The 17,822-nt window shown below is 43.4% G+C and overlaps 1 protein-coding gene across 1 annotated transcript; it reads left to right on the top strand.

Moving 5' to 3' along the window:
- The first annotated feature begins 2,705 nt into the window (after positions 1–2,705).
- On the top strand, positions 2,706–13,485 carry Hrg (histidine rich glycoprotein). Its single transcript, XM_005071700.4, has 7 exons — positions 2,706–2,921; positions 5,012–5,128; positions 5,888–5,978; positions 7,422–7,588; positions 8,947–9,027; positions 10,885–10,986; positions 12,571–13,485. Exons 1-7 carry the CDS (start codon positions 2,706–2,708, stop codon positions 13,420–13,422), a joined length of 1,626 nt encoding a protein of 541 aa, XP_005071757.3. The 3' UTR covers positions 13,423–13,485.
- Positions 13,486–17,822: the final 4,337 nt, after the last annotated feature.

Here is a 17,822-nt window from a genome sequence, read left to right as displayed (position 1 = left end):
CAAACAAACAAAGTAAACAAAAGTTCATTTCATGGGATAGCCAAGGCAAATAAGTTTGATGGTCACACTGTTCTCTTAAAAGCACATTAAATAAACAGGCTGAGTACACAGTAGGGTAGCAGTCTTAGGTCTTAAGTGAACTCAAAGTTTATTATTAACTCTGGTTGTGAGGCCTAGCAAGAGTATCTGAGCATGAAGAGATACTTTCACGACATTGCATCACCACATATGGACTCCATCAAGGAGTATCTGTCTTAATTACTTTTTTGTCTTCCTTCTCAGTTTTAACAACATGTTGGAGTTACCTAGAATCTGAAAACTGTCAGTGCCCAGACAGTGATTCTAACTAAAGGGATCTGGATGCATGCACTGATATTTTTCCTTTGTTGCATATAAACCCAGGACTTTGCACGTGTTTCACAAGAGTCTACCACCCAGTAGTATCTCCAGCCCCAAACCAGGACCTTTTATAAAGTTCTGTGAGTGTATCTAACATGAAGGCAAGGTTAGTCACCATTGTTACAGATCCTCACTGTAGAGATCGTTCAGGAAGAGGTGACATGCTGTAGAGACACTACATGCAGCAGTGAGAAGGAAACCTAGGCAAGTTCTCTTTCTGAAGCTATAGCCTCTGCAAGTGTAGAGTTCCATACTTAGGAGGGGCCGGGTTGGGGTTGCTGTACTCATCCCTGTTCCCAGAACTGAACCCTTTTCCAAATGAGATAGTCACAGAATTTCTCAGTCCCTGTTCATCTCAACACTGTCTTCTTTTGTGTGGTTTGCAAAAAGAGTCACACATAACTGGGGAAGTACCCCTGGTTATAACACAAACACTAGTAACAGCAAGTGGTATCAGTAACTCAGCACTTATTCCATGCACTGACTGACCTACTTGTAACTTTTTATTCATTTCACAATATTGCCAAGAAATATCAGTTCATGGTTTATAAATGAGAAACTAAGAGTTAGAGGTTATGATGGCTTGAATAAGAACCACCCCCCCCCCTTAATCCCAGTACTCGGGCAGGCGGATCTCTGAGTTCGAGGCCAGCCTGGTCTACAAAGTGAGTTCCAGGACAGCCTCCAAAGCTACAGAGAAACCCTGTCTCGAACCCCCCCCCAAAAAAACAAACAAACAAAAACAAAAACAAAAAAACAAAAACAAGAACCACCCCCCATTCCCAGTGCTGGATGTTTTATATCAACTTGATACAAGCTAAAATTATCTAAGAGTAGGAACCTCAATTGAGAAAATACCTCCAAGCTGGGCAGTGGTGATACATGCCCTTAGTCCCAGAACTCCAGAGGCACAAACAGGCAGATCTTTGAGTTCAAAGCCAGCCTGATTTATAGAGGGAGTTTCAGGATAGCCAGGGCTGCACGGAGAAACTGGTCTCAAAAAAAAAAACAAACAAAAAAACAAAAGAAAGGAAAGAAGGAAGAAAGGAAGGAAGGAAGGAAGGGAAGGAGGGAAAGAGAGAGGGAGGCAAGGAGAGAGAGAGAGAGAGAGAGAGAGAGAGAGAGAGAGAGAGAGAGAGAAAAGAAAATGCCTTCATAAGATTAGGCTGTAGGAAGCCTGTAAGACATTTTCTTAGTGATTGATGGTGGAGGACCCAACCATTTGTTGATGGTGCCACCCCTGGGCTGGTGGTCCTAGGTTCTATATGAAAGCAGGCTGAACAAGCCACAGGAAGGAAGCCAGTAAGCAGCACTCCTCTGTGGCCTCTGCATCAGCTCTTGCCCTGTTTGGGTCCCTGTCCTAACTTCCTTCAATGATAAATGCTGATGTGGAAGTGTAAGCCAAATAAACTTTCCTTCCCAACCTGCTTTTGGCCATGGAATTTCATCACAGGAATAGTAACTTCACTAAGATACCCCCATAGGCTCATGCATATTGGAATGCTTAGTCATCAGGGAGTGTCACTACTTGAGAAGGATTAAGAAATGTGGCTTTGTTGGAGTAGGTGTGGCTTTGTTGGAGGAAGTGTGTCACTGGGGGTGAGCTTTGATGTTTCAGCTGCTCAAGCCAGACCCAGTGGTTCTCTCTTCGTGCTGCCTAAAGATGTAGAACTTTCAGCTACTTCCCCAACACCTTGTGAATCTTCCAGTCTCCATGCTCCCCACCATGACAATAGTGGACTAAACTTCTGAACTGTAAGCCACCCCAATTAAATGTTTTCCTTTATAAGAGCTGCTGTGGTCATGGTGTATGTTCACAGCAATAGAACAGAGAGTAAACAGAGGAGTTCTACAGCATTACACAGTAAGAAAGTAACAGAGCCAGGGCTAGAAATCCCCATCTGATTCCATGCCCTTCAAGGGCCAGGCTATTGAATGTGTTACTTCCTTCAGATAATACAGCCATGTTCCACTGAGGAATTTTAGTGCCATAATCCAAAGAGGCAACTGATAGTAGAGATCTCCAACTGAGACAGAAGAAAACTTACTTCCAACTCCAACTCCCCCCACACACACACAAACACAGTAAGTGCTTAGGGTCAAACACATCCTGAACCAGTTGCCAAGGTGGTGTGAATGATGATCTTACCCACTCTCCAGTGTGTGTCTCAACTTTCTCCACTAATCATTTACAGACTGTTGACAGACATTTGAACCTGGGGTCAAGGTGAACAACCCCAGTTATACAACCAAACTCTATAAAGACCTTCATCAATTGAATGTGTGTCACTGTAGAGTCCTCTGCCATGGTGGACCACAGCCTAGGATGGTTTAGCACAATGAATGTGCTCACCACAGTATTGCTTCTAGTCACCCTGCAGTATTGCCATGCCCTGAGTCCCACCAACTGTGATGCTTCCGAGCCTTCGGCTGAGAAAGTTCTAGACCTGATCAATAAAGGGCGGAGGAATGGTTATGCTTTCGAGCTGCTGCGAGTCTCTGATGCTCACTTGGACAGAGTGGTGAGAAATGATCAATGAGGAGCTGAGCTGGGAGACATGTGTGAAGGGGAAAAGGGATTAGCATCCCTGAGCAGACTGCCTTGCAGAATGAGTGGCTTTGATCAGGCTTTCCTATTTAGTTTCTGAGGATCGCTCAATGTTGTTGGGCTTGCCTCTAAACTAATATTTGTTATTAACATATTATCTATGCATCATCATTACTATATCATTATGTCATCATATCATTATCTATGCATCAGTCTGTAAGGACCTAGAAGAGCTATACTGAGCCCATGGAATACTGACCACTTTGAAAAAAAAACTAGAATAGCTGTGTGCCTCAAGGAAACCCCAGTCTGCTAAATGCACATGGGGCCAACTGTGTAACATAGTACATATTTTGTGAGCATGTGCCTGCCAAAGATGCTGGAACAATTTAATGACAGATCTCTTAATATGAAACAGAAAGATGCTGGTGGGTTCTGGAGGATGTATGGGATTTGAATTGGTGTATTCTAGAACATTATCTCCTCTAGGAGAGCAGGGAATTCGAAAGAGGTGTGTTGCAAAGCAACTGAAAAATCAGGGAGTTATAGAAGTTCAATGCGGCTCTGGTAAGTCCCAAATTCAGTGTGAAGCTGAGAGAGAGTATAGGCTTATCTTAAAGCCCAGCAAACTTGTTATCTTCATTTAGACTATATGGTTGTTTAGAATGGATTTTATAGGGACTATGGAGGATGCTGATTCCTCCCACTGCAGCAATAACAGTAACAGCAACAATATTCTGTATTTTCTCTGGTGGAATGCCTGAAAGCAGGAAACCAGAACGATGGGAAGCCAGACCATGGACAACTACAGACAACGCATAAAGCAGTTTATACTTTTTACAGCATTGGAGACGGGGAGGTGCCACGAAGTGCAGAAAACAGGAGCACAGGAACTTAAGACAACAAACAATTTAATGACCATCTCTACCCCTCAAGCTCTTTGCCACACGTGTCAGACATAGGATGGAAGAGTATGGCGCTACTTCTGAATGGCAGTACAGAGAGGTGGGAGGAGGGGACATGATGAGATAAAGGAGACAGAGGCAGGTGACAGGGACATGAATTAAGAAGCTGTTCATGGGCCGGGCGTTGGTGGCGCACGCCTTTAATCCCAGCACTCGGGAGGCAGAGGCAGGCGGATCTTTGTGAGTTCGAGACCAGCCTGGACTACCAAGTGAGTTCCAGGACAGTCTCCAAAGCCACAGAGAAACCCTGTCTCGAAAAACCAAAAAAAAAAAAAAAAAAAGAAGCTGTTCATGTATTCGGGAATTCAGAAAGGAGGACCAGACCAAGGCAGTGGCAACAGAAAAGAAATAGTCAGGACACAGAGACATTTCAATAAAAAGTCATTCATCCTGGTTGGTGATTGGCCAAAGCAAAGAAACTGATCAAAGCAAGATTCATTTTATCTTTTTCCTTGTTTTGTTTTGTTTGGCTGCTGCTGTTGCTATTAATAGCTCAAGCTAGTCTTGAACTCTTGAGTGTCCTGAGCTTTGAGGTCATAGGTATGATCCCCGGGCCCATGCAGTTTACATTCATATAGCCCGAACCCAAGTAAAGGATTAATGAAGTCACTGATGAGCAAACCAACAGGGCCATTTAGTGGCAATTTTTTTAAAGGCCAGAGAAGAGACATCCTGGTCCTTAAGGAGAGGATTTAGACATCACTATTTGAAGATGTCTACTCAACATGTAAATTAAAGGACACAATAGAATATCCGCACAGATTTGGGTATGCCAAGAAATTTTTTTAAGAAAGGAGATTGCTGCTGGACATAATGGTGCCTATGCCCATAACCTCAGTGCTTGGGAATGTGAAGCCAGAAGATCTATTCCAAGCCAGTTTGGGTTCTCCCATCCTGGGACCCTGTTCTTAAAAAGGAAAGAGAAGGAGAAGGAGCAGGGGACAGGAAAATGGAAAGAGGAGGGGAGGGGAGGGCACGGGAGGGAAAGGAAGAAAAGCGAAAGTAAGAAATTGCTTTCATTAAAAACAAAAGCAACCCAAAACAAGATATCTTTGGGTTCCCAGATCCTACTGACCCATTTCTTACTTGTCATCCTCAGAGAAACACCACCGTCTACTACTTAGTCCTAGATGTGAAAGAATCTGATTGTTGGGTCTTATCCACAAAATCCCGGGATGCCTGTCTTCTAGATGTTTCTAGACGGCCATCTGATATAGTAAGTAACTGGGACCAGTGTTCCTCTTATGTTTCTTCTATCCACTCTGCTCACTCAGAAGAGCCACATATGGGCTAGAAAAAGCTGCTGATGCCTTTAGTCATGAAGATGCTGTCAACCTTAAATAGTATTCTCACAAGAGCCATTCCTGAGAATCCTGTTGAAGGTAAGTCAGTAGGGCTTGTGTCTGCTCCCCACTAGGGATAACATCACCAGCTACCAGTCTTGGGCAAATCACCAATCATCTTAGACTTCAGTCTCCTCAACTCTAAAGTGATAGCGTAGAGGTAGGGGAACCCCGTGTCATTTCCAGACCACACGGTCTATGAATTTATGAACTGGGAATTGTGCACCTTGAAGAGTGGTCCTGTTTGCAATAATGGCCATAGTTGCAGTGAGGAATATGGCCTTGCTGTGCGTGTTGGACCCGGTTACTGAGGTCACAGGTGAGAGCACAAAGAAATAAGCAGACATGATGTCAGTTCTAGAAGTGAGAGTCTTATACATCTAGGGACCCTAGTACTGTCTCCTTTGAAAAATGTTTGCGATGTGGTCATGATTCATTTAAACAGTTGCTCTCATAGGGTTTGGGGTGCCGGTAGTGTGCACACAGAGTGGCTGGAAAGGCAACTCTGGGACAAGACTGATGGAATCCCCAAATACACCTTAAGTGAGAAAGTGTAACACAGCCTGTGTGTTCCCTCATAGGCAATCTGAGGCACATAGCTCCATAAGGACTTAAAATCCTCTCTTTTACAGGTGATTGGACGATGCAAGGTAATTGCTACAAGATACTCAGACGATTCTCAATATTTTAGAGTGAATAATTATAACTGCACCACAAGCTCTGGTAAGACCATCTGTTGAATTACTAATTAATTTCAAATTAACACAGAACCCGCTCGTACAGTGCTGTTCATTAGGCAACAGCATGACAGACATCAGAGAGGGTCCCTGCCCTTTCATTCCCCATTAGTACTCACTCTCCTGAAAATAGTCGAGAGTTCTCCACCTCTGCTATATATCATATAAAGAGATTTAATACATAAATAAAGGGATTTAAAGAGACAGTGCACACCATTGCAGAGACTTAGTCTAAGTTTAGGCCAGCCTGAGGTTAAATTCAAGCCTCATTATTTACCAGTTACCTCAGAATCAACACTGTTGGAATGGAATCAAGTTTAGATTCTGTTTCCACAGGCATGAACTTCTGCCAGCCTGATTATTGTATCTCCAAATAATTGTGACTTGGGGCTCAGGCTACTTAACCTCTTTTGGCTTTCCTCATTTAGAATTCTTGTTGGAATCAAATAGAATGTGTCCTCTTTGTGGCGTACTTATCACTTGGTAAGAATTGGCTCCAACAGTTAAAAGTTCTATAGTATACTCTACAGTGTACAAAGTAGTTATATATTTATTATATCATGCACTGATCATTTCGTTTAATCTCATACAAAACTATGGAGTAATCATTGTAAAACTTTCTATTCTAGAGATAAAAATAATTGGGGCTGGCAAAGATTCCAACCTGTGTTTTCAGAAGTACATGGTGACATGACAGAAATGACCACATCTACATCTCTACAGAGTTGGCTCAAGAGTCCATGCTCCTCTTTTTTTTTCTCTCTCTCTCTGAAAGAGTGAGTTTTAAAAGGGCATATTTCAGCATGACCGAACATAGGCACCAACCCAGTAGCTTTTACAGGAAGCTGTTTAAAGAAAGAAAGAAGCAGGGCGTGGTGGGACAGGCCAGCACTCCAGCAGCCAGGAGGCCAACGTGTGAGTTTGAGGCCAGCTACAGAGTGATTCCCTGTGGTTGGAGAGAGAGAGAGAGAGAGAGAGAGAGAGAGAGAGAGAGAGGGAGGGAGGGAGGGAGGGAGGGAGGGAGGGAGGGAGGGAGGGAGAGAGAGAGAGAGAGAGAGAGAGAGAGAGAGAGTGTGTGTGAGAGAGAGAGAGACTGTACTGAATCCTTTTCTGTAACTTTACTTAAAGCTCTCTCCTTGACAAAGATAAGAAGTGTCAACCAAAACGGCATACTGTGAAGGCTGGAGTGGGAAGGGCATCATGGATAGAGGCCATGGCGAGTTCCAGCAGGGAAGAACAGCTGGGTGTCTCTGCTGCTGCTTGACAGATTGATCTCCATGAGTTACTTTAACCATCAGTTGCTCTGTCTGTAATATGCAACCTAGTGTCCGCCTCTGCCCCATACTTACATGTGCTGTGTTCAGACCTGGCGTTGACATTGCAGCTGACCCTCTGACCCTGTGGCATCGCCATCTTTCTTCTTCCTTAGTCTCTTCAGCCCTAAGCAACACAAAAGACAGCCCTGTGCTCTTGGATTTCTTTGAGGATCCTGAGCCTTACAGAAAGCAAGCCAATATCGCCCTCGACAAGTACAAAGGGGAGAATGCCGACTTTGCCTCTTTCAGAGTGGAACGAATAGAGAGAGTTATAAGAGCGGTGAGTTTCTACTCCCTGGCAGGGCTGAGCTGAGGGGCACACCCGCTGTGCCTGGCTCACCTGGCTAGCTGCCTTTACAACCATCACAGCCTTTGACACTTGGCAAACAGCAATCCCGATGCACAGCTCTTCTAGAACTTCTTTACCTTGAGAGAGAGTGCAATGACGATATAGTGAAGATCTGGCAGGAAAAAAGAAAGAAAATCTGAAGGAAAGACAAGAGCAGGATTGGATTATTCGAGCATTAAAAACCATCCACTTTTAGCCTCTTTATATTATGATTAGAATACGGAAGCACAAAAACAAACAAACAACAACAACAAAAACCCTCACCATGACCAGCATTGTGGGTGATAATGAAAGCCCCTGCCTGGCAGGCCATGAATTCTAGTGCCTCCCACACAGAACTCACAGGTAGAATAACCTTTGATGTTTGGTATTTGCTTCTTTTTAAGATCTGTTTTTAAGATTTATTCATCTGTATGTTATGATGGTTTGCTTGCATGTATGTATGTGCACTCCATGTGTGCTCTGCTCCCAGAGGTCTGAAGGGGGCGTTGGATCTCCTGCTGTGGGTACTGGGAATTGAACTCATGTCCTTTGAAAGAGCAACAAGTACTCTTAGCTACTGAAATATTCCTCCAACCTTGCCAAGTGCTTTGGGAAGGGAAAATTGACTAGATCATGGTGTTTTGTGCAATGGGTGCATATAATGGTGTTTGCTATGAAGAATGTTCTGGGTTCACCTGTATTGGCAAGAGGGAATAAGCAGGTTGCAGACCAATACTTCCCATACAAAGTATTTTTTAAAAATCTATGTATTCCTGCATGTGGGCAAAGCCTAGAAGGAGAAACACATCAAACCAGTGGCAATGGGGCTAAGGAGATGGTTCACAGGTTGAGAGCACTGACAGCTCTTCCAGAGGACCTGAGTTCGATTTCTGGCACTTACATGGTGGCTCACAACCATCTATAACTCTTATTCCATAAGATCTAATGCCCTCTTTGGACCTCCTTGGACACTATGTGTAGATGGAACACAGACACACATGCAGGATAAACGCCCCACACATAAAAGCATAAATGAAGTGAAGAAAAAAAAAACAGTAATGGCACCATCCCCCAAGAATGAGGGTCTGCGCTCAGGGAGGGTGTTTTTCCCTGCTATGCTTATTCCTGTATACTAGAAAGTGTCTGTGAAATAGTGATCTCATATCACTGATACAGTATATTTTTAGAAGGCAGAAAGCATAGAAAAATCATGTATTCATCATTTTAATTCCTATGGTGCTTTAAGAAATACTGTTTAATAGGTATCTACTGCTTTTCCTGAAACTGTGTTGATTCCTCTGTTCTAGAGAGGAGGGGAACGAACCAATTACTACTTGGACTTCTCTATGAGAAACTGTTCCACACAGCATTTCCCCAGATACCCTCCAGTAAGTATGACACACCCGTGTGAAACACTGTCATTTAGACAGTGTTCACTACTTGAAGGAGCTCTTCCAAATGTTTTATGCATGTGTTCACTTACTGACACTCATGCTACCATCATAGAAGGTAAGCACTCATATTTTCTCTGGTTTGCAGATGGGAAAATGGTTTTAGCATATATATGATATACATGGAGAAGGGGAAGCTAACAGCCTGGTCTCCCTGAAATTGAGTTTTTAATTCATCAACACTAAAGTCTTAGTGAAGTAATAACCAGCATATACTAGGGTCGTCTACAACCATGAATCAACCCCCACAGGGATTCCAAATGGCAAGTGAAGACAAGACTTTGGTTCTGCCAAGGTTCACAACCAAGTTTGAATTAGGATCCAGGTCTTTCCAGCATGACTTCTTCCCCAGTCAAATCGATCCATTATCTGTTGGAAGATCTTACTAATAAAAGTGGATATTTCCTCCCTTTAGTCATTGCTAATAGGTATTCTGTCACAGTGATAAGAAAGTGGCTGGTATACATGGTGCCTTGGTATTTACAAAGTGTCTGCCAAGCTACATGGCAATACCATCGAGGGGATGCTAGTGTTTGGCTCCGTGACCCCGGGATGAGGACGCCTGAAATCTCTTTTTGTCATTGTTTTGTTTGTTTTTTCTAGATGGGGGTTTCTTTGTGTAGCCCTGACTGTCCTGGAATTTGCACTGTAGTCTATTGTGGCCTCAAACTCAGAAGGAGTGGAGTGCTGGGATTAAAGGGGTAATCACCGCCTACCCAGAGAGACCTGAAATCAGAACCATTTGCCTGTGCACTGTTAGCCAGGAAATGTCAGCAAATGGCAACTTGGCTCTGATCTCAACTCCAGGGCTTTCCTGAGGTTTAATGGCACAATCACTTTCTCTGGCCAGATGGGAGGAAGCATTTACTGTTTTGTGTTCTAACCGCTCAAATTTCCCACTTGGGCCAGTTCTAGATTCCTACTCAGAAGCCACAAAAGATAAGATGTTCTTTCTCCTAAACCCACCAACAAACTCTTGACTGTGTCTGTGTGCTAAAAACCCAGTGCAGAACTCTGAGGGCTGGAGAAGGGGAAGCTAACAGCCTCATCTCCCTTAACTAAAGCTGCCTGTAATCTGTAGGTAGATAATACACTCATTTTACAAACACTGAATTTCAGAACTTTTGTACAAATTGTCTCCTGCCTCTGGTTATAGGTTTGCTTGACTTCAAAACTATACAGACAGCCTCAGTGCATAGCTTTTTCTAGAAATGAATTGTCTCCTTGTCCTTGGACAAATGGGCTTAGGGCCTTCCAGAGCACAGGAATGCCAGCCATTAGGGTCAACAGACACATTCACAGAGCCCAAGCAAACCTGTCTTAGCAGTGGCTCTGCTCTTCACAGCACCTGCAAGTTACACAAATCCATCATCTACAGCGTTCCTCCTTCTCCCAGGCACAAGCAACCCAGGTCTTGAGTGCAGAAACACTGGCCTAAGAATCTCAGTGACACCCTTCCTAGCCCTGTGGAAGTACAGTCTTCGTGTCTGCTCATGGCAGAAAACCACAGAAGCCGGAATAAAAACCTGTGGAACCAGCACTTTACCCAAGTGTTGACTAGATAACCTTGATAAATCACTTAGGGGGTGTATGATAACATTGTCCTCCGCTTTCCTTGTTTGTTTAGGTGCCCTGTGTGCCAGGCAAGGACTCTACCAGGAAGTCACTAATCTGGCTCCTTTCTACTTATTATTTAAAGCTTAACTCAGCTGGAAATCTTCACTCCCCTATGCACACACACACACATTTGCTGCACACACACTAACATACACTAACAGGCATCTCCCTTTGCAGGTCTTTGGGTTCTGCAGAGCACTTTTGTCCTATGATGTAGAAGCCTCCGACTTGGAAACCCCAAAAGACACTGACATAAACTGTGAAGTCTTCAACTTTGAGGTGGGCTGGCTGATCACCCTTTGTCATGAGCAGAACCAAGCCAAGTAACAATTTCTCACACATAGTACATTTGGTTCATTTGGCTTTTATGGTGTGTGTGTGTGTGTGTGTGTGTGTGAGAGAGAGAGAGAGAGAGAGAGAGAAGGTTTGTTGTCACCAAGAACATGGATCCATATTTTTATTTTATTTCATGTATTTGGGTTTTTTGTTGTTTTGTTTGGCTTTTGTTTTTGTTTTTGAGACAAGGCCTCACTATGTAGGATTGACTGGTCTGCGACTCACTATGGAGATCACACTTACCTCAAACTCCTAGAGATCTGCCAACCATATGTACACCACCATGCCCAACCATAGATTTTTTTAAAAGTCTGTTAGTGTACAACTGTGATTCCAACATGTAGGAAGCTGAAATAGAAGAACAGCCAAGTTCCGTGCCAGCCTGAGATACAGAGAAAGACTCTGTGTTTTTTGTTTGTTTGTTTGTTTGTTTGTTTTTAAAAAAGAGCTAAAGTCAAGGTTTTAGAGAGCAAGTGTCATCTGTCCTCTGGAAGATAGTCTGTCTATTCTCTGGAAGAGTGACTGTCCTCTGGAAGAGTGTCTTGGGACTGTGTTAGGAATGTCAGATCCAGTATAAAATGCTAGTTTAATAGACAGGTACCATTCCTTCATAGATTTCATCACTTTTCATTGAAATGAGAATAAACAATTTTTTTTTAGTTTTTCAAGACAAAGTTTCTCTGTGTATAGCTCTGTAGACCAGGCTGGCCCCAAACTCAGTAAGATCTCCCTGCCTCTGCTTCCCCAGTACTGGGATCAAAGGCATGCACCACCATTGCCTGGCAAGAATAATACAATTTTTTTCTTTTTTTTTTTTCTTTTTTTTTTGGTTTTTCGAGACAGGGTTTCTCTGTGTAGCACACTTGCTGTCCTGGAACTTGCTCTGTAGACCAGGCTGGCCTCAAACTCACAGAGATCCTCCTGCCTCTGCCTCCCGAGTGCTGGGATTAAAGACATGCGCCAACAACACCCCGCGCTAATACAATTTTTTTATGAAACAACATATCCATAGGGCCACCCTTACTTTTGAGATTATCTTTCTAACTTGTCAAAATAGCATTTCTGTTGGGAAATTATAATGTTATTCAGTGACAGGGTTTTGGTTTTGGTTTCTTTTTTTTTTTTTTTTTTGGTATTTTAAGTGTCATTTGGCTAGAAAAAAATTGAGAACAAGACCGGAGATGGCTCAGTGGTTAAGAATAGTTGCTACTCTTACAGAAGACCAGGGTTCAATTCCCAGCACCCACATGACAGCTCACAGCTGTCTGTAACTCCAGTTCCAGGGGATCTGATGCCTTTATCTGGCCTCCGCAGGCACTGCGCGCGCGCACACACACACACACAGTGCACAGACATATATGCAGGCAAAACCCCACACATATAAAATAATATTTTTTAAATTCAAAGAGTTTTTGGTATCCTACTTCTTAAATTGATTCATGAAATCTTTGAGAGCCTCCAGTCTAAGTCAAGCCTATAAAATAGCTTCTTACATACTTATATTTACTTTTCTGTGTCCTTTACCAGCATAGAAACACGAGTGACATAAAGCCTCACTGGGGCCATGAGCATTCTTGTGGCAAACATTCCTGCAAGTTCAGTGAACCCAGGGGTCGTCATCATACCCACAAGACATATGAGCATGGCTACCCACCTCCACCAGAAGGAGAAGAGGACTCAGACAGACCACCACCTCAAGGAGGATCCCTTCCACAACCACCCCCTCGACATTCCCCTCCTTTTGGTACCAACAGAACCCATAGACCCCCTCATAATCACAGTTGTAATGAACATCCTTCCCATGGACACCCTCCCCATGGACACCCGCCCCATGGACACCCTCCCCATGGGCCCCCTCCTCATGGACACCCTCCCCATGGACACCCTCCCCATGGACACCCTCCCCATGGACACCCTCCCCATGGACACCCTCCACATGGACACCCTCCTCATGGACACCCTCCCCATGGACACCATCCCCATGGACACCCTCCCCATGGACACCCTTCTCATGGACATGACTTCCATGACTATGGACCCTGTGATCCACCTTCTAACAGCCCAGGATTCAGAGGGCAGTATCACCGGGGCCATGGCCCACCACATGGCCACTCACGAAAAAGAAGTTCGGGTAAAGGGTTCTCGCCTTTCCATCACCAAGGAATCGGAAATATCTACCGACTCCCTCCACTAAGGACAGGTGAAGTTCTCGATAGTCCTGAAGCCAATTTCCCGAGCTTCTCGCCACCACATTGCAACAATCCCCTACAACCAGAAATTCAATCCTTCCCTGAGATTGCCTCCGAGGCATGTCCAGGGAAATTCAAGAGTGAGTTTCCACAAATTCAGAAGTTTTTTGCAAATATGCTTCCAAAATAAAACCTGATTCCTTGGTGGGAAGAAAATGGACAATGTTCTGAATAAATAAAATGCAAACAGTAAGAAATGAAAGGTGTGGTTATTTTAACTTCATTTTCATACTTAGGGAAGTATGGGAAAGACAAGACAGACAGACAAATGGAAAAGAGAGGAAAGACAGCAATGCTATGAACCAGAGTTGAATTCCGTCACTGGGTACTGCATCAGATGAGAAATCTCTAAGAATTTCTCTCTTCCTTGGGTTGGCTCCCTAATTCTAGCTGGTAAGTTTCTGTTGCTGTAGGGAAATCCCATGACCAAGTGAACTTATGGAAAAAAGAGTTTGCTTTGCCTTATGACTCCAGAGAGATGACAGTCCATCATAGCAGGGAGGTGTGGCAGCAAGCGACAGGCAGGGCATCAGGAGTTAGAAGCTGAGAGCTCACATCATATGTGCAAAGCAGAAAGAGCTGAACAGAAGTAGCATGGGGCTTTTAATCTCAAAGACTGCATCCAATGACATGCTCCCTTCAGCAAGGCCGTACATCCTAAACATCCCCAGAAACCATCACAAACTAGGGACCCAATGTTCAAATATCTGAGCCTTAGGGACACTCTCAATCAAACCACCACGATGGACATACCAAAAGAGTATATATTACTTTTAAAAAAAAAGCGACTCACATTGTCTCCTAATGATTGTCAGTCTAAATTCCATTACAAAGCACTTAAAACTGGCTATAAGTTGCAAAGACAGTTTTAGCATAATCACTAGCATAAATTCGGATGTTCAAGAAATGTTATTCATGTTCCAACTAATTCCCATCTCACAAAGGCACTCCCCTGGGCTAAGGGGAAACTAAGCCTGTCCTCTCTGGAGTCCCTGAAGCCTGCCTCCCCCCATGCAAATTTGTACCACATTGTGCCGTGCTTGGGTGGACACAGAGGACCATCAGCATGAGCACAGCCCTCTTTGAGGCTAGCTTAACGGTCACCTCTATATCCAACTAAAGATAAAGGAGTCCCTAGATGACCAAGGGACAAGAGTGCTGAGATGATGTGCACCACTGCACTTCCAGGGATCTTGCCCAAACTGTGTTTCCAGAAGGGAGGGCAGGCCTCTGCATCTCAGGAACCCTAGACCCCACTCCCATTGTCCTTCCCATCTCTTTTCCACAAGATGGCTTCTCTCTAGTCTCAGGTGAGTTTGCCCTATTGATGTGCGGTGTTAAACAGCTGTTTTTCTTCCACTTTAATTCTCTTCCTAAATCTGAACTCCCACACCTGGAGCCAGGTTAATCAACTTCAGATTTCCTCCACCTCCCAGCCCCAGTGGTCATTAGCACTCTAAATACTGAATAACCGGCATGGCACGGGCACTGACCAGTTCTAGGAACCATTTAGAACATTTGCTGACCAGAAATAACCAGTGTGACCATTCTATGGGGGCCAGCTAAATGCTGCCCTAGGGAACCACATTCTTTTACAGAAGCATGAACTTGGAGTCAGCTGCCCTTGTGAAGGGTTGAGAAAAGTTGGCTACCAGATAGCCAAGAACAAATAAACTCAGATTAATAACCCAAAATATTGTTTTCCCACAGATTCGTTTTGTTATTTCTGTATTTTGCTGTTCTTGTTTGTTTACCTGTTTGTCTTTTGAGACAGGGTTTCTCTGTGTAGCTCTGGCTATGCAAGAACTCGCTCTGTAGATCAGTCTGGCCTCAAACTCACAGAAATTCACCTTCATCTCCCTCCCAAGTGTGTGTGACCACCGCCCAACTCATCTTCTAATTTATAAAGCACTTTGACAAATGTTTCTTGAGTTTATGAAAATACACCTTGAAAAGCATAGATATTGAAAGCCCTGATTCAGTTGAATAGATATCCTAATGCAGTTTCTACAGATAAACAATAGCAATAAAAGCAGGAAACAAGCCATGCATGGTGGCACACACCTGTAAGGCCCAGAACTCAGGAGGCAAAGGCAGAAGGATCTCTGCTGGTTCGAAACCAGCCACAGTGAGTTCCAGGACAACCTGAGCTATATAATAGGGAGATCTTATCTCAAACAAAACAAACAAGAAACAAGAAACAAACAAAAGCATCAGCCCTGTAAGGAGCGTCATTACATCCAATAAGGCTGCACCTACTCCAACAAGGCCACCCTCCTAATAGTGCCACTCCCTGTGGGCCTATGGGGGACATTTTCTGTCAAACCACCACAGTCAGTAACCTGTAGAACTCCGGTCAGCCTCCTCCAAAGCCATATTCTTTGCCCACTGGGTGTTCTGGAAACATTCACGGTGGCCCAAGTCCTTCCTGATAGTGCACATTACTCACTTCCTCGCCCTCCCATCTCCCAGCTCCTCTATTTCTTCTGCTTCCTCCTTCCACTCAACCTGGAAACTTACCTATGATGAAGAAATACTGTGAAAACATCTCTTATATTCTAAGAATCTGGAACATTTGCTGGACCTTGCAGCCAGAGTTAATAATACACCTTGCAATCACTGAAGACCTAGGACTGCTGCCCTACTGTGTACTCAACATGTTTGTTTGACCAACCTTTTGGAGAACAATGCAACAGCCAACCCTACTTGCCTTGGATTGCCCATGTAGTCAGATGTTACAATCTAAGATAATGCATAACTGTAATCTTAAATTGTGTACTCTGCTATGCCCCTGATACAAGGGCAATGTGTGTGTGTGTGTGTGTGTGTGTGTGTGTATGTATGTATGTGTTATGATAAACATTTGCTGAAAACAGAAAATAGGTTGAAAGAGGCTTTATAAAATAAGTATCAACCAAAAATGTTGGATATAACATGGATATTGCTTGATAGATTTGTTTATTTGTTATCTGAGTCATTTTGATGTAGGAGAAACTTGAAATAGTAACACTGATGCTAAAAGGATTTACTAACAAACATTCTTTAGAAAATACTGTTACGCAAAGTAGAATTTAGTTAAAAACACTGCCTACAATAAGACAATAAGTAGTGTACTGACCAGACTTGTTAGAAATTCAAAGAATATTTTGTATCACAATTGACAAGATAGGGGGAACCTACACATATGGAGGTGTTGGCTGGTTTAACTATACACTGATACGGGGGATGTGTAACTGCAACGTAAGTAATTAATGCAACAGTACTTGTACATGTTGCATCCTGGTGTAGGGCTAGCTCCAATAAGTAGCAAGCATTACAGCTTTCATGCTCAGGCTTTCCTTGCATCATTATTACAGCTTTTTATGCTGCTCTTATTTAATAGGACCTCCCTTGAACTGATTATTCCATGTTTTCCTTTTGGATTTTGGAAGCCAGAAGTTTTTGGCCATGGGTTGGAAGACAAGTCACATAATTCAGAAGCTTTTTTTAAATATTTTATTTATTTATTTATTTATTATGTATACAATCTTCAGCATGCCAGTAGAGGGTACCAGATCTCATTCAAGGTGGTTGTGAGCCACCATGTGGTTGCTGGGAATTGAACTCAGGACCTCTGCAAGAACAGTCAGTGCTCTTAACCGCTGAGCCATCTCTCCAGCCCAATTCAGAAGCTTTTAATGACTGCTTGGACTTGTCTTAGCCCTGCTGCTCCAGCTATAACAAGAGCTTCTTACCTGGGCGCCATCTGCCCTTCCGCCGTGACTTGTGTGACTCCGGCACTTAGCAGCTCTGGTTGAAACAGCGCTCTTCCTCGGGTCTGCAGTCTTGGGCTAGCCCTTTTGGTGAAGACGTGAATGGGTGTGCATGTGCACCGGCCATCATTTTCACTCTGTGCCTTTTTGGAAGTACAGTGGTTTTGTGCAAACTTTTACAAAAGTCTGTATTCATTTCCGCATATTAGAAAGTAGACACTGTACCAACCAGGAGCACATGTCTTCCTACATAATCTGTCCATCATTGCCTCTTTTGTGGAATAGTTTACAGTCTTGAACTTATTAGGATACCACACCTTTACTCAGTCTGCTACACAACTAAGCTTCTCTTTTTGGTATTAATAGTCATAACTTTTGGTGGCCTTGTATGTCATTTAGACATGTCTTTTGTTCTGTGCATAACATCTCATTCTGAGTTTTACAAAAATTGAAATCCGCAATTTATATAAGCCTTCTAACTGTAGAAACTTTTTGCTTCCACGCTTGACTTCAGGGAAACTAAAGTCAAAGACTTGCATTCTCTGCCTTAGTTTCTCTTCAAAGCCCACCTTCTTTTTTTTTTTTTTTTGTGACCTGTGGTGTTTGGTTGCTTAATTCACATGAAAGCTTAAGTGTTTCTGTCTTCACTTTCAAAACTTGCCTATATAAAAGGATTTCCAGTGGAAAAACAAAAAGGAAAACAAAACAAAACAACCCCCATTAGGATATTATGATTTCCAGTCAGGAGGTAGTGGCACGCACCTTTAATTGCAGCAGA

The sequence above is a fragment of the Mesocricetus auratus genome, unplaced genomic scaffold (assembly GCF_017639785.1).
Source record: "Mesocricetus auratus isolate SY011 unplaced genomic scaffold, BCM_Maur_2.0 Super-Scaffold_100008, whole genome shotgun sequence".
In the NCBI taxonomy this organism is placed as follows: Eukaryota; Metazoa; Chordata; class Mammalia; order Rodentia; family Cricetidae; genus Mesocricetus; species Mesocricetus auratus.
The sequence above is the reverse complement of the archived record's forward strand: the minus strand, read 5'-3'. Positions and strand labels throughout refer to the sequence as shown.

Bases quoted from the DNA above. Each gene is read 5' to 3' on its own strand.
- Hrg (XM_005071700.4), top strand. From the start codon at position 2,706: ATGGTGGACCACAGCCTAGGATGGTTTAGCACAATGAATGTGCTCACC. The intron at 5,129-5,887 runs GTAAGTAACTGG...TCTCTTTTACAG, and splicing joins CTAGACGGCCATCTGATATA to GTGATTGGACGATGCAAGGT. The intron at 7,589-8,946 runs GTGAGTTTCTAC...CCTCTGTTCTAG, and splicing joins TAGAGAGAGTTATAAGAGCG to AGAGGAGGGGAACGAACCAA.